The 26,798-nt window shown below is 38.1% G+C and overlaps 1 protein-coding gene and 1 non-coding gene across 2 annotated transcripts in view; one reads left to right on the forward strand and one right to left on the reverse strand.

Annotated features, from left to right (window-relative positions):
• Positions 1 to 965: 965 nt before the first annotated feature.
• Positions 966 to 26,798, reverse strand: part of Rorb (RAR related orphan receptor B) — a 176,855-nt gene continuing 151,022 nt past the window's right edge. The window contains exons 5-10 of the mRNA XM_058584003.1: positions 25,703 to 25,824; positions 24,176 to 24,308; positions 20,641 to 20,748; positions 19,052 to 19,162; positions 16,111 to 16,223; positions 966 to 2,922 (exon numbers count right to left, since the gene is read on the reverse strand). Coding sequence (XP_058439986.1) covers positions 2,767 to 2,922; positions 16,111 to 16,223; positions 19,052 to 19,162; positions 20,641 to 20,748; positions 24,176 to 24,308; positions 25,703 to 25,824 — 743 coding nt within the window. The 3' untranslated portion in view covers positions 966 to 2,766. The remainder of the gene's footprint in view (positions 2,923 to 16,110; positions 16,224 to 19,051; positions 19,163 to 20,640; positions 20,749 to 24,175; positions 24,309 to 25,702; positions 25,825 to 26,798) is intronic.
• Positions 6,452 to 6,531, forward strand: LOC124103031 (small nucleolar RNA SNORD121A). The gene has a single exon (XR_006855058.1). It is a non-coding gene; the product is annotated as a small nucleolar RNA SNORD121A (small nucleolar RNA).

Consider the following 26,798-nt stretch of genomic DNA (forward strand, 5'->3'; position numbering starts at 1 on the left):
GGGAAATTTGGCAACTGTAGCCAAAACTGAAAATCTCTTTTCTCAACTGAAGTGGGCTGAGCTTGTACTGGTTGGTTTCCATTGCATTGTTCTGGTTCAGTTGCTAGCTCTGTTTCCTGTGTCCCTGGCTTCAAAAAGTTCGTGCAGTCCCAATGAAATGCTTGCACTAGTGGAAATGACACAAAATCAAAACCAGCATCTCCCGAGACAAATGCGGGGAACAATCTTTTTTCCTACACCACCCATGGGACAAGGGAGGAAAAAATTCTCAGCTACTTCATCAATTGAGCCAATTTAAATCCTCTAAGGTAAACTGGAGGCAACGAATGATTCCCTTTGCAACAGAGCAGGAATTACAAGCTAACAATGGGAAGCACTAGGCCAACAGAACAATGAAAACAAAGTTTGACATAAGTTCAAAGCTCAAAGGGAAACACCAAGTAGACACATTAAGCATCGCCTATCACAAGCCAATCATAAAACATACATTGCATTTGGAAACGGCTTGGTTTAATTGAGTGCCTTCCATTACCCTGCTTTCCTAGCAATCAGTAAAGTAATCTTTCCATTAGAAGGAAATATGACTCTTGGAATTAATTCTTTATACAAAGAGCTAGCAGGAGTGACATTTATACCAAAAAGAATTGAGTCCCTGTAGCAGCATAATAAGCAGTCTACAGCTGTCTTCTTAAACCAAAGGTAATTTGGTTCAATGTAGTTAAATTAATTGAATATAACTAGTCGAGAAAGAGATTCATTATTTTAAAGCCTTTTTGTTTTTCCCCATTGGTTTGGAATTCATCAATCATGAGGTAAGAAAAGCCTTCGTTTTCTAAAAGGAAAAGACTAACACTACTGTTTTGATCACCAATCAGGAATTCTGAGGCAACATGGAGATGGCACTTGACCATGAACTTTAGGAGATCATAGGAAATGAAAAACAGTCAAGGTCCCCATGATTTGAAATTTACAAAGCAGGTGTGTGTGTGTGTGTGTGTGTGTGTGTGTGTGTGTGTGTGTGTGAGAGAGAGAGAGAGAGAGAGAGAGAGAGAGAGAGAAAGGAGGGGGGAGCGCTGTGTGTTTGATAAGGGAAAAATGGCAGGTCTTTATGCACAGTCTGGCCTACACTTAAGGAGATTGTAATTTTCACTGTCTTAATGTAAATTTCTCTCATAGTTTCCATTTTTAACAATCTTACTTTGGCTCAGATAATACCAAAGACATAGGCCTCAGGGACATGGACAAAACAAATGTCTTGGAATTTATGCTTAATTTTACCTGAGAGATGAGAACTTATACAAGAATGCCCAAATTCTCTGATTTTGATGTCACTCTTGCATTCTGTAAGTTTAAGGGCTCCTAAAAATATAATCTAGGATGGATGGATAATGCAATTTCAAACTGCAGAGAAAGTAGTTGTGGCATTGGGTATATTCCTTCCATAGAATAAATACATATTTTTTAATCTGTCAAGTTTTTGCTATATTTTAATAATACAGTGTTTTGGAGTTGAAGAAAATTAGAAGCCCCAGGCTAGAATGACATAGAAAGCTCTGCCTCCCCCATTTTATTGTTGTTTTTTCTAACAAATACATAAGGATGAATATCAAGAAATACTTTTTAACCTTGTATGTTCTACTTCTGCCTCTTTGTCAAAAAATGATTAGAGAGAAAATGTTTACCCCAAATGGCGATGGACACTGGGAACTGGTTTACTTTTTTTACTGTTATTTTTCTAGAGCAAATGGCTGGTGGTAATAATGCACAGACCGTATTGGTTGAAGACACTGAGCACCAAAATCAAGTTTTTGTCACAACCAGAAATCCAAACCCTAAGAAAAACAGTGTTTTATATGTTCTGGTATAAAACAGGAAATGTCTAATTGTTTGGTCAAAAAGCATCCCATGCCTTTCAATATTATCTGCAGCCCAATTCTCAAAACAGGAAAATGGCTCCAAAGTCTTTCCCCCAACTCAGTATGGACCATCTTGACAAGGCTTTGATGTCACTGATAGAAATAAGAGTTTTTATACAGAGGCTGTGCATTACATGGATTTCTTTGTAAACTTATTTCTGACCTGGTACCGATCTGCTGTTGACTATAGATGAAAACTCTGGCTGAAAAAACAAAACCCTGATTGTCTAACATAAAAGTAACACATAACACAGAAGGTAAATAATATAAGAGAGTCTGACTGAACCTCCCTTGCTAGTAGGTATGGTATTTTAAGCCACAGTGCGTGTGCATGTATAAGTAATAGTCATATATAATATTCCACATATTATATAGTTATTACATACATGCACAGTACTTTCCAAGACAGCTACAAATTTACACATGCATCAACTATCTAAAAACATAGAAATAGATAAGCCTATTAAGTGGAATTTTCTTAAATTATATTTGAACAATCAACAGGAAAAGTAATCATGTAAAGTACCGCTCTGTTCTCGTATATATCTACAATAAAATTCTATAAACAGTTGTCTCCAAAACATACCCGAATAAAATTAAAAAAAAAAAAAGATAACACCCGGTGTCCTATATTTGTATATTTATGGTCATTTCAAAACAAACAAACAAAAGAGCCCCACTCAGGTGCATATTTACATTCTTCAAACTGTAGCGGTGAAAAATAACTCTATGAAGTGCAGGACATTCCTAATGTTGCAGTAGTGACATTTTTCTTAAGTCTTCATGAACACATTGCTTTCGTCTTAATGGTGGTGTACTCCACGACTGTGAGCCAGTTCTCTCGTCCCCTTCATTTGCAGACGGTGGCACAGTCAGGGTTAAAGAGCTCCTTGTATAATGGAGGAAACAGTGTATTCACTATGTCAGGATGAGATTGCTTAAATACCTGCAGCTTCTCCCCGTGCAAGTTGCAAACTGCCGTGATGGTTGGTATCTTGGCTATTAACTGCAGAATGGAGAAACAGGGAGGGAGACAAAGGGAGAACTCATTAGTGCTCTGTCTTCTCAGTCTTTCCTAGCCCCAGAAAAAGGTAAATGGCTTTGGAAAAAGATGTTCAGAAAGAATGAACGCTCACTTTCCGCTTCTCTTTAGAACAAAACAAAACTACACCTCTCTTCGCATCTCCTAAGGAAAAATTAAGAGAAGAAAAGAAAGCAGGGCCAAGCTTCCTGATTCACTGTTTGAAAATAAAGAATGTATGGGAAATCGTCTGCTTTAGTAGTTAGGAGTGGGTGCTGTGCAGACGGGATGCCTGAATGGAAATCCTGCTTCCAAAATAGCCTAATGATACTGTGGCTGTGACATAATTCTGTCTCAGTTTTCGCTGTTGTAAAATGGGCTTACTAATGGTGTCTACTTTGTTAGGTTCTTGGGGGGACTGAACAAGTTAATTCTTAAAAAAGTGTTAAGAATGCTGTAGGTGCAGAACATAATTATTAGATAATACTGTTATCATCTCTCAACTCCTACATACTTGTACGACATGAATATTAGATGTTTTGCTGTAGAAGGTGATAATGTTAGGTAAGTTTGACAAATGGTGTGAGGTAAAATCCATAATTATCTGTACTGCTGACTCTCCAACTCTCTAAACTTACCTGTGCCTCTCTAATCCCTTTCTATTATAAGGAATAAAATGAAACCTATGCCTAATCAAGAAAGATTGTGGGAGGTCACTGGCATTTAGCAACTTTAGGGAGGTATTTAAAAATGAGTGGGAGAATATTCACTTGAAATTGCTAGATTTTGATGTATAGGTCTCGTGTAGGATGTAACTTTTTGAGTTAAACTACCCCTAAGACAATGTTTTATAACCATTTAGAAGGTCTATAGTTTGTTAAATGCTGGGCAGGTCTAAGGAGATGAGCAATTCTAGCTTTTAACATCCTGCATGTTAGGAGCACATCAAATCTATCCTTTAGTGTAAAATTAGCTTAAACAAATGTCCTCATGGTCATATTACCGTGAGGAATGAGGTATGTTCTTCTATACAGAACACTCTATAAGTGTGATGGTTTATATAGCTGACTAAGATACCCTTGAAAATGATGATGATAAAATACAATTAAATAAAACCAATCTTATCACCAATTAAGCTCATTGCACTTCCTGTCCCATTAAATGACAAAAATCCATTTCAGCCTTTGAAGTAAAAGAGGAAATAGTTACTTTATGGTTTTTCAACATTAGAAAATTGCACTCTTTCATTAATGTTCCTTTTAACAACTAATGACTGACTAAGCATACTATGAACAATTTTAAAATGGCGTTGGGATTAAAGCTGTTGATACACTAAAAGGATCGAGAATCCATAAAGATGTTTGGGGGTTCAGACTTTCCAACCTAGCCATCTCCACTTCTCTTTAAAAAGGGATACAAATGAAAACTGTGGAATCTTTGTCTACAGAATGGATGTGAAACTTTTGATTGAGAATGCAGACTTTCTTTCCAACATTATGAATTACATTTTTTCATTCATGATACTCCACAGCGATTAATTGCATGTTTACTATGTGACAGGTCTTCAGTTACACACCAGAATGCACAAAATAGTTATGGTTCTTGTTTGTAGTCTACTTGTGAAGACAGATGGGAATAAAGTTACCACACTGTCAAACGCAGATGGAAAAACTGTGGAGCGCTGTAGAAGAACGGCGGCATGGCGGTGGATAATAGGATGCTCTCCCTTCTTGTGGCAGACCCAGGGAATGCTGCCCTGAGAAGGTGACTGTGGATCTGAGCTCTGAAGGAACAGTGAGAGCTAAGTAGGTGATGGGGAGGAGACACATAATATACCCCCAAATCACAGGCAAAGATGCTGTGGCACTTAGTGCCTTGGAAGAAGTGAGGGCAGCTCAGGGTCGTTGCAGCAGGAGGTAAGCATGTTTGGGGATAAAGATGGAGAGATGCACATGGCCACATTATGGAAGCCCTCATGGTCTATGTTGTAGTCTTTGAAAGAGTTTTAAGTAAAAATAAAGATAATCAGAAGCCCATTCTGCAATCTCACATTGAGACCATGGTGGAAAACTTTATTTTCTAGAGTGTGAGGGTGTCCACTTAACTGAGTCCCTTGGGAAATCATTCAAGCTCTCTTAACCAGCTGGCTCACCCAGAAGGAAACTGCAACAATTTAGGAACACTTCCTGCACATTACAATTCTCCCTGAAATAGCTATTGAATGCAGAGAGGCTTTGAAAGCTTTCTATAGTCGTCTACTATTGAATTGATGTGCAGAGCTCCTGAAACTTTCAGATGCAACTCTATAATGACTGTCAATCTTTAGTGTGCCTAAGAATCACCGGGGTGCTTCCTAAAAAGGCAGATTGCTGGGATCTACTCCTTGGGGATTCGGTATCAGTAAGTCTGGGTAGCACTCAGATTCACGTTTGACACAAATATTCTCCACAAAACTCATGTCTATGGAACAGACTTTGAGCAACACTGCTTTAGTTGCTTGTATCTTATAAATCTACAACTGGCTTTCAAAACTGGAAAGTAAACTCTGTATTGTATTTTAAATAGTCCTGGTAGTTGAGTGTCAATCTCTTTTTCAGAAGGCAGATGATGACATTATTATAATCTAGAAAGAGAAAGTTGAGGGTTGGTGATGTAATTCAGTGGTAGAACACTTGTCTAGCATGTGTAAGGCCCTCGGTTCAATCCTCAGCACCAACCCTACCCCCCAAAAAAAGGAGAGAGGGAAGATTGCATTCTCCAAGTTCTATTATATGCCCTGGGACAAGTAATGAACTTCTAGAGTTTTCCCTGTGACACACAAAGAGAAGTAGTCTAGGATAAAGAACATGGGTTTTCAAGTCAGACTGGATTCGGATACTAGCTCTGCCATTTACAGTTATATGACTTTGGGTGAGTCACTTAACCTCTCAATTATCTTATTGGTCAAATTCTGATTGTAACATTACCTCCCTCAGAGGGATATTGAAGGATTTAATGAACCAACACATAAGTTTTCCAGTGGTGCCTGGCACATAGTGGTGTCACACACAAGCAACTGCTATGCTTCCATTCCTACAGAATCCTTCTTTCAAGGAGAGAAATCGCCAAGGCCATCTAATTCAGTCAAATAACTCAGAGGGGCAGGAAACCAACTTAGCCCTAACCAACCTCTAAAAATCGAGTCTTTGTCTATTATGTGTTAGTGCATGGGGAAATCAGCTACTTACTTCTATAAAAATGAAAAAAGCAAAATCATATTGATTTTCCATTTTCTTATAGCAATAAAACAAGTTGCTCATTTTATTAACTGTGATTTATAAAGAAGAATCCTATGTACTATAGTTCTTCAAGCATTTTTCTTCTCCTTTAATGAAGGGAAGGTATGAGAAATTAAATGCAAAAGAGGATGACTGAGATTCTTCAGCGATTGCTCTTTTGACTGGAAATATGTAACAGTGTGTTTCACTTTGGAAAGTGAATATTGGACTCTTGCCCCTTTATGCTAAAAGTTGGTGTCTTGAAACAATGATGAGATAATTTCCAAGCACATATCTGATGTTTCCATGTGGAATTTAAATACTGAGTTTCCTTGGGGCAGGGGGAGCTGCTGTCTCGGAAGAGCCTGGTTCTGCCATTTTTTATGGGTTTTGGATCCCGTCCCTTTTGTTCATCTGTAGAATGGGTCGAATGGTCAAAGAGCACCTGGACAATTTCAGCAAGGTGCGCTGAAAAAGCAAAACTTCCTCAACCTCTGCAGTACCAGAAGAGGCTGGTTGAGAGACATCCAATCAGCTGCAGGTACAGAAGTGCTGATAGTGACATCCACCACAGCAGCATGAAGGGCCAGGAGGCCATGCGAAGGCAGTGGCAGCACTTGTCAGAGCCCAGAAGGGCCTGGTGGGGAAGACAGCAGGCAGTCACTTATTGCTCATTAATATTATGTACTGCAGCTGGGGGACCCCCATTTCAAAGGGAGCTCAGAGCAGCCTCAGCAGCAGTTAATGGCTCAACAACTTTTTAAACAGCTGGGGAGGTGATCCAGAAGCACTTGGAGATGGAGGGGGTAGTCAATTTCAAATCATCATGAAATTCCTTCATGTTTAAATAATCCCCATAGCAGAAGTAGACAGAGGGTCTATAAAAAGCCATTTTCACACTCATCTCTTTCTTATGACAAGCATTTCTTATAAGAAGGAAGCTTCAGCTTATACCTACAGGGGTCTACAAGAAGAAAAAGCGGCTGTTTGAGAAGAGATAATAATCCTATGCTTCTCTCCACAGTGTGGTTTCATGAGAAAACTCACAATTTTATAACTGGCACATTTGACGTTGGAAAAATGGGACATGCAGAGGGTAAAACTAGTAATCTTGTTCATGTGGGTTTCCAGGCCACCAGGAAGCCAGGAAGCTAGCAATGGTTTGATCAAAGTGGAAGAAACTTCGGAAGCCCCGATAAAAACAGGGTACATGAAGTGAGGCTGAATACATCCATGTCGCCTGGCCATTCACATTGCTCTTTGTGATTTTTGTTTGACCAAACCTAGACACTAGGATTCGAATTATGATATTGAACTTGAGATACATTTCCAGGTCATTAGCCCTCTGCCCACCACCCCTACACCAATCTTGGCATCCGTGTTATGGGGCATGTTCTTTCTACCCTGGACATTGTTGGCTAAAGTGGAAGTGGACACTTCAACTTAACCGGGGCTGGAACTGGGAATCAGACAGAGCCTGTAAGGTACTTTCTAAATGTAGCAGAGACTGCAAGTAACCTAAGGAGCCAAGGGCTGGCTGTATTTCACCATGTGGACCAGAGAAAACTGGTGTTCAGAAAGGAGGAACACTGAAGTAGATATTTAAAGTAGGAAAATATGTATGAGATGCAGAGTTCCTAAGGCTTCTCAATTCCTTATTTTATTTAGTACCTTCTTGAATGGGGGGGGGGGGATGTCGAAAGCTTGATTTTAGGTTTTGTGATAAATTCTTCATTATTTGTTATTTTATTATTTTGCTTAAGCTAGCTGGAATTGGTTCCTGTTACTTGTAACCAAAGAATCCCAATGAATGTATTCACTTGCAACTTGATGAGTGCGGAATAATACCCAAACCTCTCTTCTCATTTACAGACCTTTAATCTGATGGACAACCCTTGGAATTTTAGGGTGTTGGGCATATAGTGTATGCTAGCAAACTGTCAACTGCTAAAATAGACTGAAATAATCAAGCCCCTCACTGGTGTTCTTTAAGGAAACTGCCATGAATCCTTCACCATTTTCTCCTTGTACCTGGCATATAGTACATATTCACAATGAATGTAGGTTCAAGTAGAAAACTGTCCCAGGGAGAGCTGGGTTTCTTGAGTATAGATTTGAAATTTAAAAATGTGGGGGCTCTGTTGAGTTATTTTCTATAATTTTGCCTATTCTTGTGATTTTTTTAAATGGGTATTTACTATATAGTAGAAGCCTGAGGGGGGGCGTTCTGGAGTGCCTGAGAAGTGGTTACTAGGTAGGTTAACTTTGTAACAATTCACTGAGATATGCAGTAATGATATTAGTACTTTTCAGTATATGTGTTTTATTCTAAATGAACTATAGACTTTTTAAAAAAATGTTTTATTTTTTAGTTGTAGATGGACATAATATCTTTATTTTATTATTATGTGGTGCTGAGGATCGAACCCAGGGCCTTGCATGTGCTAGGTGAACGCTGTACTGCTGAGCCACAATCCCAGCCCTATAGACTTTTTTAACACATAAAACACATTCCTGGCAAACAGAATGAAGAGGTTGAGACCACAAGTCACATCATCTGGGAAGTGGCTCCTCAAGTTCTGATTAGACTGCACTAATTTCGAGATGAAATTAAACCAGAATCTTTAGTCCCACCTACTGAAAATTCTAATATAACATCCAGGGCCTTTCAGGAAGATTAAGCAAGGTGCTGGATTTAGGCATAAACATTCCATTATTAATCACAGTGTGGTCTGTTTTGATCTCATGGAGAAAGTATTGAAAATCAGTGCAAATGACCTTTTTCAGTTTTCATGATCTCTCAGTGTTTGTTCCATAGAGTCTCTGAGCAACGTGATTTTTTCTTCTTATTCGTATCATAAGAGAACTACTAATATGAGAGTGGCAAGGTGAGTCATTTCAAGTAAAATTTCAAATATTCACATATACATGGGGTTGTTGAAGCCTTCCATCTTTTAGGCTTTGAGTCAATAACTTGGTATTATCATTCACTGAAAGACAAGCTTCCTTTTCATGTTGATGAAACAGTTTTGTTATCTTTAGGCCAGGACAGGAATTAAGGAGTTAGTGAACCTGTTGGCAGGTACCTTACCAGCTTGATTTACTATAAGTTTGGGGGGAAGTTGGAAGTTTCCAGATACCTGAGCAGAAGTGACTCTTTCTGAGCCTCTCAAACATTTAGGAGCAGCTCCCCACGAATTAACTGTTCAGGTACAGAAATTGGCCTAATTGGGTTCAAATTCTGGTCTTACCTTTTCAAGCTAGTTAACTTTGGGCAAGATACATGGTTGCTTGAATTTTTAACTTTCTCTATTTTAAAATGAGATAAAAAAACTGGAGTTTTGAAAGTTAAATATCAGTACATTCAGAATCCATCAGTATAGTTAGTGCATGATCCATGGTAAATGCATTATTACCACTGTTTTTATGAGTTATATGATTTCATTCATGCATTGCTTTTCATTTTAGTCATGGAGATACTTTGTATTTTCTCTCTGGGTCACGTAAATTTATAGCTCCTATACGTTTATATATTTTGCATATTTGAACTGCAATAAATATTTGTTGAGTAATTAAAATGGATGAAACTTAGAAACCTTTCCTACTTTACCTATTTCCACGTGAGTCTTTCTTTTGCAGTTTGAAAGCTGTGGCTAATTGAGGCTGTCTTCTCTAGAGAGTGCCTCACCTGGAAGGTGAAGGCAGTGCTCTGGACCCTTACCTAGATAAGAGATTTTTGCTCAGACAGAATGATGGCCTCAAGAGGCTATGTGTGAAGTAGGCAGGAGGGGTAAACTTCCCTCTTGTCTGAACTTCAGAGAGTCCAGATTAGTGATGCTGAATAGAAATATAATGCAGGCTTTAGAAGTAATCTATAAATAGCTAACAGCCACACTAGAAAAAGTAAAAAGAAACAGGTGATATTAATTTGATTTAACTTAAAATACCAAAGTGTTACTTCAACATATAAACAGAGAAAGTACAAATGAGACATTTTACATTGTAGGTCTTTAAGATCGGTGTAAACGTAGGCCTAGAGGCCAAGGAAGGCGATCTTGTGTATCTTGCAATGTAGGTGTTTAAGGCGTTCATGCCTAAATAGGTCAAAAGACCAAAAAACAAAGGGAGGCCCCTCCCTCACCTCTCAAGGCCTCCTGGAAAGCAGTGCATGTATGCTGTGTTGGGTAAAGTTGGACCATTTAGCCTGACTACTTGGATTCAGGTTGATCCCCCTTATGCCACAGTCCATATGTATTATTGTCTATTTGAAAAGTGGGACTTTGCAGTGATGTTGTGGGGAATCAGGAAAAAATTCTAGTGTTTTCTCTGGGGCTGTGCTGAAAGGAAGCAGCTGTCTCCACGGTAGCCCACTTGGCAGTGGTCATGAACCAAGCAAAATATCTGAGATGGAGTTAAACCTCAAAGGAGGAGATTTGTCACCACTTGATCCAGTTCTTCTTGGCCACAACTAACCTTAAATCTCCACTGCATTTTCTTTTTCTCCATTCCTCTCTCTCAGTGCCCCTCTCTTCCCACCCTTTTCTCTTCTTTCCTGTACTGGGGAAATGATTGCATAAAGGGACATGGCTGACACATGCTCATGTACAGCAAGAGCTTAAGAAGACTAACCAGAAAAGAGAGGGTGGACAGACAAGAACTCTCTGGCCAGCCAGGAATAGGAAGAAAGATAGGAATGAGATTCTGATCTTCAGCAAAATTACTACAGATACTACCACATGCTGGAAGAATTAGAAAGGATTATCAGGATACAACTGTGGGTGTAAAGCCACTAGAAGTATGGGGAAGTATGGTGTGTCCCAGGATTCCTGGAAAGCTGGCATCTATATAATGTGGAAAGGCACAAGGATTTAGACAGATTTGGAGATGTGAAGGGAAGGCATGGATTCACTCACGTGTTACATCTGTGGCAAAATGAAAAGCAGAATTCCCTCTTGGTGTGCACATGGAGGACTGAGTGGGCTTTGAAGTCTGAGGTACTTCTCCAGAAACTTCTCCTTAGTTTGCTACTTTACACTTCTCAATATAACTTTGGTCAAGAACACAACACAAGAGTGTTCTATATCTTTTCCGGAATGCTGGGAAAAATACATACACTACCTAACAATATTTCATGACTCTAGTTATCCAGGAGGCACAAAAAGAAGGGCTTAATTGAGAAGTATACATCACACCTGCCTCCAGTTATGGGCCTGACCCAAAGACCACATTTCGAAAAGAGTTGGAAACATGTACCTGAGGGCAAGATGTACGCAAGATGTACAGATCCAAGCTTTGCCCTTAAACTAAAACAAACCTTTTCTCCTCATGAGTTGTTTACATCAGGTATTTTGTCACAGTGGCAGAAAGCTGACACAGTATTCTGTACACCAAGAGTGTATTTGTCCTCAGAATGTTAAAACAGCCAGTGCTTTGCCATAGCCTGGCTTGAGGACCGGGCTCCTCCTCCAGTTCCTGTCTCAGCAACTTCAGTCAGGGCAACAAGAGGGGCAGGTTTAGTGACTGGTAATGAAGTTGCCAGAGAACTGAAACACCAATGGTCTTTACAGTTCATATGTTCCCAGTGATTTTCTACCCTTTTCTCTGCCTCAGCAGGGACCCTGACATTCTCAACTGAGAGAAGCAAGAGTACCAGGTTCTGAATTACCACAGGTCCTCACCTAGGAAGAAACTCCATCAAAATGAGTCATGGCAGCACTAAATACCCAAGGAGACGGAGCCCCTCCTGGAATCCTGACAGAGATGCTGGCCTTTGGTTTTATAAACATTTTACACTATGCAGCTTTGGGGCTAGAAGACCATCTCAAACTAAATGATCGGGGTGCACAGAGTACTAATTGGAATCAGCAAGACATGGCAAAATCCGTCTTTTTCTTCACTTTTTTTTTTTTTTTAATAATGGCAAAACATCTAAAGAGTCCTTAAATAATCACACAGTACCCTGAACTGGAGGGCAAAAGCTGTGAGAAGGAACCTTTGTTTTTCTCTTCTGGGCATGAAAGATGTTATACTGAAGGGACCTTAAAGACCAGGCAGTCCAACCTACTCATTTCCCAGACAAGAAAAATGAAGCCCAGAGAACAGATGGGCTGCCTCCTCTAGTCATATGGGGCTTAAAAATATATATGTATATTTATTTTTTTTCATGAGCTTTAGTGAGAGTGACCAGTGTTATCTCATTTCCTGGCTTCTCAAATCCGGGATCCAGCCAAATCTAACTATTATTTATAGTCTGAACATACCTTATACTTTTCTACCTCCATACCATCGCCCCCATCACGTGGAATGCCATTCTTTACTTCCCCAACCTCCCAACTTCCATCTTTCGAAAAGTTTTCATCCTTCAGTGATTAGCCAACATATTCCATCTCTTGGATAAACATTTTCCAGATGAAATGAGATTTCCTCTGTCAACTCCAACAACTAATACAATAACATCAACAGTGTTCACATGTTACCTATTATGGATTAGGCAGATTACTTATATTTAATCTCATTTAGTCCTCAAAATAACCTTTTGACATTGGTGCTATCTTTAGTCATATGGTATTAATGAGGAAATGGAGAGTTTAAATCAGAGTCCTGGATCACTTGGCTAGTAAGTGACTCTGACAGTTTAATATAAATATGCTACATATCATTATTATGCTGAGAGAGGAAACTAAATTCTTTAATATGATATTTTCTCTAGTCCCCAATTCACCCAACAAAAAACAACAACAAAAAAGCTAATTAATATATGAGAACTCAAGCTTCTTAGTTTATGGGTACAGGATCCCTGCATTTTCAAAGTTTAAATTTGGCCAAAGGCACAAAACACTGAACTTTAATTTCAGGAAGTGGGTGTATAGAAAGTGTGTTGGAGTCATTTTTCTTTCAGAATGATGTTTATTGACTGTATTTCCCCAGTATCTTATCCTGATGTCTATTGCACCTATTCATGGTCAAACTGGTCAGTGGTATAAATAGCCTTTTATACCATACACAGAAAGGAGATCTAAATGCTAACCCCTCCCCATCTACTGGGCATTCAACTCGAACCTCCAGACTTGAATACAACATTTTGTGTATGTGTGCCTTTTTCTAGATAGGGGTTTTATAGTGTTCACCAGATTCCCCAGGGGTTCTATGAATAACAAATATTAAGAAGGGTCATCACTGTCTAAGGGATATTATGGAGGTAGAGGAGGTCCATGACTTGAAGAGAGAAGAAGCTCTCTTGAAAGGTGGGTGGAAGAGTTCCTCTTAGGTTTGAACAAAACTTTTCCTTTGGGGGAGTTCAATGAAAGGGCATCTGTGATGGTTGAGATCTTAAATGCATCTTGAAGGCCCAGATTCTAAAGGCTTGTTTGCAAGTCTATGGCACTATTGGGAGGTAGAACCTTTAAGAAGTGGGGCCTAGTGGGAGGAAGTTAGGTCACTTGGGGTGTGCCCATGAAGCAGATATTGGGACTCCAATCCCGTCCTGTCTCTCTGCTTTCAGGTTGCCATAAAGTGAGCAACTTGGCTTCACCACATATTCCTTGTTACCATGTCTGCCCTGCCACAGACCCCAAAACAATGAAGCGAATCAACTGTGCCCTGAAACCTCTCAAACTGTGAACCAAAACAAACCTTTCCTCCTCATGAGTTGTTTATATCAGGTATTTTGTCACAATGTCAGAAAGCTGATACGATATTTTGTATACTGAGAGTGTATTTGTCTTCAGAATGTTAAAACAGTCAGGAACTGGAGAGATTCACAAATGGCACCAGCCTTGATGATAAATCTGAGGCTCACACAAATGGAATCTCATATCTGAGTCCACACCATTCAGAACTGGTATAAAAGAGAGTCCAGTTCTCATTTCATTTTATAGTCCTTCCACTTTAATTCAAATAGCATCCTATTAAAATTATGACTGCTACAAAGAGGGGTCCATACAAAACCCAATATCTGCATATGGCTTGTGGAAGCAGTTCTTTGTGAACTGGTTCCAGGGAATTTTATAAAAACAAAACAAAACAAAACAAAAAAACTTCTTCTAATGTTTTCTCTGGCTCCCAACTTTATAACATTATCTCTTTATAAATAAAGGATAAAATTGTGTGTTTTTTTCCTAAAGATGGCAAAAGGAGAATTGAGCTAACCTATAGTCATTGCTGTAGTTTTTTTCTTGCCATCAAATGTCTTTTACTTTTCAATTTCTCTGTCTTTTTTCTAAAACCTCAAATACTTCAAATCCCCACAGGCCACCAGGGTGTATAACAAGGTGTCCACATGAACCTTTTACCCTCCAAGGGGAGAATAACCACAACCCCACAACACATCTTTATAGGAGCAAAAAAGTGTAATCCTCCTTCTGTAGATTAAGAGACCAGGGTTTTCAGGCAAACTGACAATCTCACCAAGTAAAAGAGCAAGAGCTTTCATCTAACTCAATTTTCCTTTTCAAGAACTTTACTTTAGAATGGTAAACATGGAGACCAAAGTCTTCAGGAGATCTCAAATGCAAGAAACACATCTCCACATTAATTAACCAGGTGTGTTCATGCATATATGTTATCAAGCAATGACAGAGACATGCGCTTATGATCCTGTTACCATTTTTTTCTGCCCAGTGAATCTGAAAGCAAGTTAATTTTTTCTCCTGACTGGGAGAAAACTGAGGTGCAGAAAGCAGGTGGCTTGTCCTTGATCACATAATAAGTGAAAAGTTACATCAAAGAGAGTTATCACTGCACAGTGAGTGTGGAAACGTTCTTCCTAGTGATGCATTAATTTTAACAAAATGTTACCATAATGAAGTAGCACATTTAACTCTTGGAGGTTTTTTATAGCAGTTCTCTGTATGTGCAAAGTAAAATCTGATGATGTCTCCAAATAGAGTCTTTACCCTCCCCCCTTTTTTAAATAAAGAATTTCAAGGGCAGAGTGGGAGAATTTAATGATAAAAATATAAAGAGTAGGATTCCTATTATCTTTAACCAAGAATAAGCTCAATTTTCCAGTTTCTTACTCTCTTAAAAAAAATCCAGTTCTTAAGAAATCAGAGATACTTCAAAATTGAAAATAATATCCCTCTAAATTTTTTTAGTTCTTAAGAAATTAAAGATACTTTAAGATTTAAAATAATGCTAGCTATCAATCATTGAAGATTACTTCTTCCTTTTATGAATATGTTTCTTTGGTAAACAACTTTTCTCACTACTCTTCTTAAAGATCATCATTCTTAATTAAGCTAAATCAAGAAATTGATGTCATGTTGCATGTATTTTGCTCCTGGGATGCTTCACCATTTTGAAAGAACCCCAGGGCAAGTCTTGCATGAAGAGATTAGAGTTGAAGGGAAATTTACAAGTCATCAGACTAATCTTCCACTTTGGGCAGAAAACTGTTATTTACAATATGCCTGAGAGGCGACCAGGCCGTCTCTACTAGAATGTGACCAGTGACAAGGAGCTCACTATTTCACAAAGCAGTCGCCCCCACCACCCTGTTCAACAAGTCTCATTGTTTGACACCGATTCCTAATTTTCAATAAAAATCCAATTACTCTTAATTGTGCCCAGATCTGACTCAGGACCTGGCACAAAGTCTTTTCTTTCATTACATATGAATTTCAAACACTTATTTCCTTGCATCAAGCTTGTCTTCCTTTGAGGAAACACCCACAGTTCCTTTGCTTTGTCTTCCTGCACTCTGGGTTCAGACCTGCCAGTATCCTCCTCCTCTAAGAAAGCCATCCTCCTCTCCATCTACCATAATTTACTGTTCTCCTTTTAAAAATGTACACCTCTAAAGTTAAGCAGCTTTTGGTAACTTTCAGAAATGTTTGCTGCTGAGAAAGTTCCCTTGCTTTGTAAGAACCCTGCACTCTGTTTTGGTGACAGTGGGTTTGTGATCTGAGGGACTTACCTTTGCCAAGGTCTCATCATCCAGATGATTCTTCTGAATCACATGTTGAAGTGCAAAATAAATTTTTTCCTGAAGTTTCTGGACCTTCCTTGGTTCTATCAGCCAGGCTCGGTCTGACAAAAGAAAAAAAAAAAAGGGTAAGAAGGTGGGGAAGGATATAGCTTTGTTTTATTTCACCTACATATACAAGTGCTGAGTTTTAGATTCATTTCAAATCATGTAGTTCTAAATTGCTTCTGAAGATGTATAATTATACATAAAACATAAATATTTTATAAGCAATAATACCATGAAGTCAGTAATGCATAGTATAATGAATGACTTAGGGCATACATTTGGAGGAAAAGACAATGGTTCAAATAAACTCCTTTTTGTTTCTTATTGTCTGTGATAGTCTGCATGTCTCTTTTCTGGATGCTTTGAATTTCTTTCACAGTAGATATTAGTGATTTGTGAAGAAAAGCAATGATAGCAGTGAGAAAAAAATATTATACAGGAATATTGTTGGTATATAGGATCCCTTCCTTTTCTCAGCTTATTCTTTCATCACATATAGAACTGAAGTTATGTTATACTTTATGCAACATAAACATGAGTTGATTTCAAAAATTTACCCTGAATCCTGTTTTCTTTTTTAAAATCCTATTTTTTTTCTATACTGAATGTTTAAATGGTGAACAGGATAATCTGTCCTTTCCTTACTTGCTCCCTCCCTCCCTTTCTCTCTCCCACACTCTCTCTTTTCACTCTTCTTCCTACTCCTTCCTTCCTTTCTGCCTAAAAGCTTTATACACCCTAGTGATAAAATGCAGCTTAGCATCAATGCCTTAGTTTGGTCCTTCAATGAAGAGACACCTAGAAACTCTAAATGCTGAATAAATACTTATGGAAAATAACTTGGCATGATCCTCCTGAACACAGTTCAGGTCAGGTGAGAAACCCAATTCTGTAACCCTAGACAGGGCAAAGACAAGTCTAGCCAAGAGTTAAGCAAACTCTTACGTAAGTGAGCACAAAGGCCTTCAGTGACAATTTTCAATCAGAATAAATTAAGTTCCCTCCCTTCCCCTTCCCTCAGCTATTTCGAGTTGAATAGACGGTGACTACTAAGTCAAGAACCTGGGGAAAAGCTGGGATAAGCATGAGACAGACACAGACTGGAATCTCTTCCCTGGTTTTGAACATGGCGCTAAGCCAGAGTGGCAAATCAGGGTGTTTGGTATTGTGCAGCTTCTGAGTGTGGGTCTGCTCTCAGAGCTGAAAGATTCCACACTAGGCAGAGATAGCCAAATCTCCTGCTTCCAAACTTTATAAAACTCGATGAGAGCATGTTATTTTGAGATAAAGGCTAAATAGCTCAGCTGATTTCCAACTCATAAAGACCAGGCTAGCCCCCCTCCTGGGCAATCATTTTCACAACTCATTTAAGTTTGATATGTCATGTGTTAAATATTCCTTGCTAGGAATGTACTGACTTCAACACAAACATATGCAAAGAGGAAAGAGATCCTTTAAAGCTCTTCCTTTGAGCAACCAGAAACCATAGCGAAACCATCTCCCTCACTCATAGATCCAGACTTAGATTCAGTCTCCTATTGAACTATACTCAATGAAAACAACCAAATACAATTAAAAGGAACATTATTTGGAATACAGTTGTTCCCAGAAATAAATGTCTCCTTTCATTTCTTCCATCTATCTTTGTGCTTTCAGGCCTGTGAAACTTTCTAGAATATATACAAAAGGCCCAGAGGAAAAACATGATTTTAGAGCCATAAAAGTAACTGTTGGTAAAAGTGATAACTAATTTTCATTTTTGAAAAAGTGGTTAAATAACCAATTATAGCAAGTTAAAAAAAAAAAAAAACTGGAAAATCAAACTCTGATAAGACCATTAAGGAATCATGTTAGGAATAATAGAGCCTGATTTTTAAAAAGTATAGAGGTTGGTTATGGGCAATTTTAGCTAGAATAACATGTCAAAGACCTAAGGTGTAGTCTAATATGACATGTAAGAATTATTTCTTCCAGCCTCACTGAAAACTATGTTAGTGTATGAGGAAAAGTGATCTACCTCCAGAGACAAATTGTTAAAAAAGAAAGGAATCTCTTGATCTTAAAAACTAGACAGGAATGTGCTCTTCTCTCAACAGAGTTGTCAATACTGCTGCTGCTATCTCTTGACCAGGAACATCACTGAACAGACTACAGAGGGACTCTGAATTCTCTTTCTGGTTGAAAGGGATGCACATATTTATTATTATATTATTTTTATTATATTATCATGATTACATGTTTTACGCTATTTATTATTACATTTTAAGCTGGCATATACGTAAAAATTATTTCAATTGCTCTAGTTGATCCATAAATATCACATATTAACTTCTTTAAAACTTTTTGGCAATTTGTTACATTTTTGAGCTAGGGAACATTTCCTTTATTATGGAATCCAATCCCCTTACTTTGTAGATGAAGGAATTAAAGCTCTGAGAGGTTAAGTGTTTGAGGATAAATGATGAGAAAGTGTCCTTTGGTTTTTACTCATTTAGTCCTTATGTTGGGTCTTTCATTTAGGTATATTTCTGTAAGTTTCACTCTATTGGACTTTTTTTTTCTGTGTCCTTTATTAAGGTCAAAATAAAACATAGCCATTAACTCAGGTCATTATCTATCTTTATTTATTTACTAAGGAACAATTTTGCTTATCTGGAATGATCCTTACCATAGGTCCTACTCTTGTTTTGAGGGCAAAATTCATCATTTGAATAAACTTGAGGTCGCTTCTCTTTGCATTACCTGAAAATATCAAAACCTTGCTAAAGAAAATACAGTTATTTCAAAGTTTTTCCTGAACCCTTTGGCTTGGGTGGGTGTAATTGATGTTAAACATAGTAAAGCAGGTTTTTTTAAAAAGGTAAGGGATCCGAGGCCTCCGTACCTGGAGATATCAGAACAGCAGATGAGAACAAAGCAATCTCCTCTTCGGTCAGTTGCAAGGAACACAAATTCTTTGCAAAGTCAAATGCTTCATTCACTAGGTCATCAGAACCTAGAAGGAAAGAAGGAAAATTTAAGGAAATGGCTGAAGGTGGATGAGTAAGAAAAGTCTCAAGATCAAAAACTTATTCAAGGATTTGGATACTAGACATGTAGAAAAGACATTTTTAAGCACCTAGCCATAAATAGTAATTTTATATTAACTATAGAATAGGGAAACTTGGCGACATCTTGGCCAGGTGATGGGGAGGGGGACATGGACGTGGTATGGGAATACATGACCCGAATTCCATCCTATAAACCTGAAATTATTTCCATCTAACAAATTACAAATAAATGACTTGAGAATTTTTTATAATAGAGATAGCATTCATAGAAAACCCAAGACATTACATAAAGGGGCTAAGGACTGCCAGTATTAGTGCCATTTGAACCTAAGCAATAGATAGTGTTTAGGGGCTTCAATTGAGATTTAAGACACTTCTCACAGGATGGAAATGAGCTTTCTGTCAGTTTGGTAATTTCTCTGGCTATCCGATTGAGGAGCTAGAGTTATTTATTTTGACCTTCTGATGCATGATACACAGGTCAGTAGCTTAGCCACTGTAAATTTTGCCAAGACAATAATGCCTCTCTACACTTATCCCTGGTAAATGTTTATTTGATGAAGATGGAAATATACTAAAGTCGCTTGCCAAGGCTTTCCCTACTTTCTTGAAAATCTAGCCTTGGGGACAACTTGGATGTGTGTCAGCTGTGGAAGGGAAACACTGCCAGCCTCGATGGGCTGGTTGCTGACTACCGTATCAGCTAACAGCACAGGAGGTGAAAGAGCAGTGTCCTTCTTTGGTGTCCATGGACAGGATATGGAACAAATGGCATTATCAATGGTTAAAACCTTTCCTGGCATCAGCCCATCTTTGTTAATGCTCTTCTTATCCCTGCTGTACACTGATGACTGGACACGATGATACGCGGCCCTTCCAAACAAAGACCGACTCTATCAGTGCCTCCCATGACAATGGTCTGAGAATCATTTTGACCCCCAACTCTATAGGTGCTCCCAGAGTTTCACAAATCACAGGGAGAACATCATTACTCTGGAGGAGAAACAAGTGAAGAGTTTCTCTTTTAATTATCTTGACTAGTGATTATGAATTTACTAAGAAATTTAGGAGGTCACCTCCATAGACCACCATATAATATAATTTGTGAAGCAGTAAACAGCAAAGAATGACCTACAGTGCCTCCCCAATTTTTCAGATTATGGCTAATCTTTATTTTCATGAAGTTTTAGGCGCAGACTCAATAGGGTCCACAGTTCTCTTCTTCCTTTCCTATTAGATTAGCCATAATTGTAGGACCAGCAGAGTTGGATGAAGTTCAGAGGCTCATTGTGCCCTACTCTTACTGAATAATGAGATACTAGCTCACATTAAAGAATCAAGACATTTCACTTGGCAGTTCAAGTCCAAGTGGAGAAGTTTATGGTAGCTAATAAAATTGTACCAGCGGCAAAAGGAAGCTTACCTAAGGCTTTGAACATTTGCATTCCTCCATATTTTCCTTCAAACAGAACAGTGTTGTTTAATGGGTTGAAGGCACGACACATTCTCACTAAAACCACTTCCAAGCAACCTAAGAGTTAAAAGAAATTAAACCATGTATACGCATCCAGTAATGAAGTAGTTATTACTGAGTGTAAGTGGAGATGTTCAAGAACTTTAACACAGACCCAGATGCACACAGACACCCCAATACGGAAACCCTTCAAGATTCTTTTCCCTAAGATAACTATTTTAGAAATAAGGCTCTCTTGATAATCATGTGAGGAAATTAAAGAGAAAATATACTTTAAAGTTGAAATAGAGGGCACCAACAACACTTTTTTGGGGGAAGCATTTATTACTATTTTTTGACTGATATTATAGGTAGTTTCAATTCTTGAATTCACAGTGGATGATAAAAGGCTCAGAAAGGAACTTTGCAGGAAATGAGTCTTGTCTATTGTCTTTTTAAAAAATATTGTTTACTTGTCAATGGACCTTTATTTTATTTGTTTATATGTGGTGCTGAGAATCGAACTCAGTGTCCCACACATGCTAAGCAAGCGCTCCACCACTGAGCCAAAGCCCCAGCCTTTATCTATTGTCTTTTGTAGAAGTTATGCTATTGGGGAGACATTACTCTCTACTTCACCTGCCACATGGAGTTTCTAACAAGCTCCCTCCTTATTTCAGCACAGGATGATATTAACTAGAAACTCTGTGTGTTTCGTGAGAGACACCATTTACATCTAATGTTCTTTGAAATGAATGTTTCTCGGGCAGATAGGTTTTTGCAACATGCTAAATTATCTCACTCCAGAGAGATATAATCAACATTCCCAGATCACAGGCTCTGAGAAGTTCCAACTTGAAGAAGTTTGATTAACCTTAATGAACTTAGAATGTTTTTGAGTTTGCTATCAGCTCAGTGAGGGCAGGAACCTTGCCTGCAGCAACAGGCAGTTGAGGTCATTGCATTCACTGTTGCATCTCTGGGACCACAAAGAGTCCCTGGCACATAGTAGGTGCTAAATGATATTTATTAAATTTGTTTTTCCCTCTGAACATTTATTGATATCATGAGGAACTATTGCTGCAGTTTCCCCATATGTTGGAGAGATGGGCTTTTGTCCCATAGTGTATTAGAAAGTGACAACTAGACTCCAAAGCCTCAAATATGCATGACAGCATCCTACTGATAATTTGGCTACATCCTTGGTGTCTTCTTATGGCACAACTTTATATTTGTCTGAGTTTTATTTCCTTTGCTATGCTAATTTCTCATTGCTTCCACACATGAGAGGATTTGCAAAAATTTATTGAAGCAAGGCTTTCCCACACCAGTAAAAATGCTTACCATTTACTGCTGTTCTACACTATAGAAGGCACTTTCTTTGGCCTCTTACAATTGGTATCAGACTTACTCCTTGAAATAACCATTTTAGGTGAGTTTTATTATCCCTGTTTTATGAATGAGTTACAGAAGTTTTAAGGATATTAAGTAGCTTGTCTTTTCTACTGGAGTCAACATATTTACAGCAGGGAGAGATGTTAAAGATTACATAATGTCAGTGGTTTCCAAATGTCAGTCCATGGATTGGTGATACCTGAGTCTTAGAAATACAATGAATGGGGCTCTCTTCCAGGAGGTTCAGATTCCCTGGCTTGTGATGATGGCTGTTTCTGAACTGTCAACAACCTCTTCTGGTGTTCCTGATACAACTCCAAATTTGGAATTGATTGTTTCTAGTAACCACTTTAATTTACAAATCAGAAAACTACCATCTTGAGAGGTGAGTTCAAAGTCATATAATAAGTGGGATAGATTTTATTTTTCAAAGCGAGTCACCAAAATATTTCCCACTCCACATGCTTTTCTAGACCTGACCAAATCAAGAAGTTGTATCCACTTCTGCTACCCGTGAGACCAGGTAGGCTTTTGTTACTGTCTTGACTGAAGGGTATGGTGGAAGTAACACTATGTGATTTCTGAGGCTAACTCAGAGAGATCTATGCACTGTTGTCTTGTTCTTTCGGAGCTGCAAGCTTTGGAAACCCAGTGACTATGTCACCAGGATGGCCAAACAGTCTGTGAAGATGCTCACATGGAGAGTCACTGAGGCCCCCAGCCCAGAGCCTAGTCTGAACTCCAGCTGTCAACAAGCACACTTTGCAAGCCATAGGATACAACCAATTTGAAAGTAGGTACTTCTCTCCCCAGAGAAGTCACCTCATGGCACAGAGATAAGCCATTCCTGCTGAATCCTGGCCAAATTGTAGCTTTAAGGGCAAAATAAATGATTGTTGCTGTTTTAATTAAATTTTAGGGTTTTTAGAAAACTGATAATATTCAAAATAGCATCGTTTTCCTCAATTTGCATCATTTGGTAAAGAAGCAGCAACATCGTAGAATAGTAATCATATTTAACTCATGTTCAAACACCAGATTGCCACATATTGGCTTTGTGATATGAACACAGTCTTTCACTTCTCTGAATTTTTACCTCCTCTGCTTTAAGATGAAAATAATCTCAGAAGACTAAATGCGATGTCATAAGTAAACATGAAAATGCATACATATATAATGACATGTAAAACAGGATGTTATTATTATTACTGTGTCATGAAGATTATCACAAACACCACATTGTTCTTATTTTCTGTTTTCAAAGGGAGCTGAGTAAGACAAGTCATCATTTTTCCTATTAAGTAATAGCATCTGCACAGTCAGTTATATGCAGAATTTCTTGAGCTACTTCCTAAGTGATTGTGTGTATGTGAGAATGTACCAGAGAAGGGGTGGAAAAGATTAGAGCACGTTGGAGATTCTCCCAGCATACAGTGGCTGCAGGCTATCCTCATTAAAAAGATTGGAAATGACCACAGAGGCAGAGCTCAGCTAGCCTGTATTTTTTTTTTTCCCCTCACAGAAAGCAAGGAGTAAGTTTTAGCGCCAGCTCAGCAATTCAGCCACCTTGACACACTAATTACTTGCACTGCCTGTCAAGGTGGGTATCTCAACCTACACAATTAATAGCTCCACTTTCAATAAGCAAAATTGTATTTGACTTCAAAGTGGACTGAATGGGGATCAGGGTATTTGCATTACTGAGAGTTTCCTTTGGGAGTTAGCTGACAATGTGGGTGGTAAAAAACGGGCTATCTATTGAAAGAATTTTCTAGAACCTTCACGGAGCTAAAGATTGACCACGTCCTGGTCTAAAATTGAGAATATCATGCTAAGTGAAATAAGCCAAACTCAGAAACTCAAAAGGTCAAATGTTTTCTCTCATATGGGGAAACTAGAGTAAAATAAAGGAAAGGAGGAAGGAAGGATAGGATACCATTTAAAAAAACCCAATCAAATGTAAATTAATAGATGAGGGGAAGGAAGTCTAGAAGAGTAGAGGAAGGACAGGAGAAGAGGGGAGGGAACTCAATTACTATGTTTAACTATAAAGCTTTAATAATAATAAAAATAAAATTAAAAAGCCCCCATGAGTCTACTCCTTGCTTACCTGATTTCAGAAGCAGTATCTGATCATTTTGGCAGAGTTCCATGAAGCCTGTTATCCGTTTTGCAAACTCCACCACATACTGGATGGCATGAGTGATCTGGATGGCACATTGCTGCCACAGTGCTTCCCTGGACTTCAAGAGAGAAAACAGAACATGTAAGTAGAGCCAGGAACTCCATGGAGAATCAAAAAAACACTCAAGTTTGCCTTATGGGTTACCTGTCACTTGGGACCCAAGGTTGGAGATTAGGAAGAGGAGGGCAAATTATTTTTATATTTATGTTCGATTTATTTGAACCTCAATATGCCACAATGATCAAAGTACTGAGGCTAAATTGGTAGAGTGTGTGAAGATAGTTATTTTCCTTACTAATTCCCCCCCACCTCCTTTTTTAAACTCAAGTCTTGGTCCATCATATAAAAGTAAATCCTTGCTTTGAAGAATAGCAATTTAATTCATGGTCCTCCCTCCTTCCATAATGCCATTTTCACAGGTAGTTGATGGACATTAAATTTGTAATATTTTTATGTTGTGTTCTTTTTCTAGAACGTATGGAATGTCGTTGTTGTTTGTCTGGGTGTATGTAGTACTGAGAATCGGACCCAGGGCAAATGCTCATCCACTGAGCAACATCCCCAGTCTGAGATTGCTTTTTGTGTAAGAAGAATTCCAAGGTAAGAGGCATCTGATGATATTAAATCACTAATCATGAGTAATACAGAAGCCCCAAAATATATCTCAAAGTTATTTTCTTTAAACTGAGAAATCTAATTCCATATGTGTTAATTCTGCTTTTTACTGACCATAGCAATATCTATGTCTTTGTTTCCATATTTATATAAAAGTAGTAAGAGTTAGCTATTATGTTAGAGAAAAATAAGTATTTTGTTTAAATCATATATTTAGATGCACATGTACATATTGTGTTAAAATTCCATCACCTACAACATCTTATGATTGAAGATCTCAATCCCAAAGTCCAGTAACATGAATACTGAATAGTAAGAATAAACTCCTTCCTTTAAAATCTTCTTCAATGTACACAAAGAAATTCTATTAATACTAATAATATGGGGAGATTTGTCCTTTTCCCTTGGGTCCTCTTTAATCTATAAAGCTAAAAAAAAGTTTAAGGATGCCATGTTCCACATTTTTGTTGCTAAGTGTGATATGATTATTGCTGCTCTGATTACTCAATGGCTCCTGCTCTTTGCCTGAATCCAAGAAGCCAACATGAGATGTCCTAAAATCACCTGATGAAAGTCAAATCTCTCTGGTCACTATAATGGGACAGTTATGCCTCCTGGGGAACACTGCAACATCTAGAGACATTTTTGGTTGTCACAACTGTGTGATGGTGGTACTGTGTATCTACACCTAGACAGGGATCCTGCTAAATATCCTATAATGCACAGAACAACCCTCACAACAAAGAATAATCTAGCCTAAAATGTTGATGGTGCTGAGACTGAGAAAATCAGAAATGGGGTAGTCACAGAGAAGTTTCCTGTTGTTTCTCAGAGTACCTTGCTTTGATAGGCTTTGATTTCTTCATAGGTGTGGGTCTGCCATGCCAGCTGGTGCAGCTCTTCCATGGTGTACTGACATGTCTCCAAGTGGGACTTAATGATGTTCTGTGCAATTCGATCTGTGAGAAAGAATATCAGTTCCAGAGTTTGTGAATAAAATAATTCTATTCAATCAAAATTGTTTTTATATGTTTACTATAGAAATGCCTTTTGGAGATTCTCCGAGTGCACCAAAGTATCTTTAATATTACTATCTATCTTAAAATCTCCCAAATCTTGCCTTTTTTTTTCCCCAATTTTCAGTTCTCTGATCAAAATTTTCTGCCTTTTCTCTTTTCTGCCCCCTCTTGCCCACAGCCTTGGTGTCTTACAAATTGTTAAGGATTCAAATAACTATTTAATATTAACACACACATGAAATAACTATACTGCTTGCTTTGGGGCCTAAAAGTCCACTAATAGTTTTAATACATATACTCCAAATACTTTTTTTTCAAACGTTTTGAAAATCACTAAAATTCTATTTTATTACAGAACTAAGGAATTAAAATATAAAAGCATTTGCTCATCTTTGAAAAATGGGAAGATATGGGGACTAGAGGTGTAGTTTAGTGATAGAACATTTGCCTAGCACATGCAGGCCTGGGTTCAATCCCCAGCACTGTGAAAAAATAAAAGTAAAAAAAAATAAAATAAACATTTTAAAAAAGAGAGGATTAAATAATAAACTATACAGAAAGAGGGAATAGGGTGGAAGGCAAGAGATGAAAGCAAAACTTTGATGATATTAGTTTTATAGATTTGGTTTTGGAACCACGTATATATCTTAAGATGAAATGATTTGGACCATGAGTTGATAATTACTTAAGCTGGCTCATGAGAGCCATTATATTCAACTTTATAGTTTTTTGTATGATGACATCTTCCTTTAAGATATTTTAGAGAGGAATGGGAATGTAGCTTGGTGGTAGAGCACCTGCCTAGCATGCACAAGGTTCTGGATTCAATCCCCAGTACTGAAAAAAAAGTTTCAGAGAAAATGATTATAGTAAGGTAGTAACAAACTAAATTAATCTTTGCAGGCAGTCTATCC

Source organism: Marmota monax, unplaced genomic scaffold, assembly GCF_021218885.2.
Source record: "Marmota monax isolate L192 unplaced genomic scaffold, Marmota_monax_Labrador192_F-V1.1 WCK01_AAM20220418_F8-fsc00059, whole genome shotgun sequence".
Lineage (NCBI taxonomy): Eukaryota > Metazoa > Chordata > Mammalia > Rodentia > Sciuridae > Marmota > Marmota monax.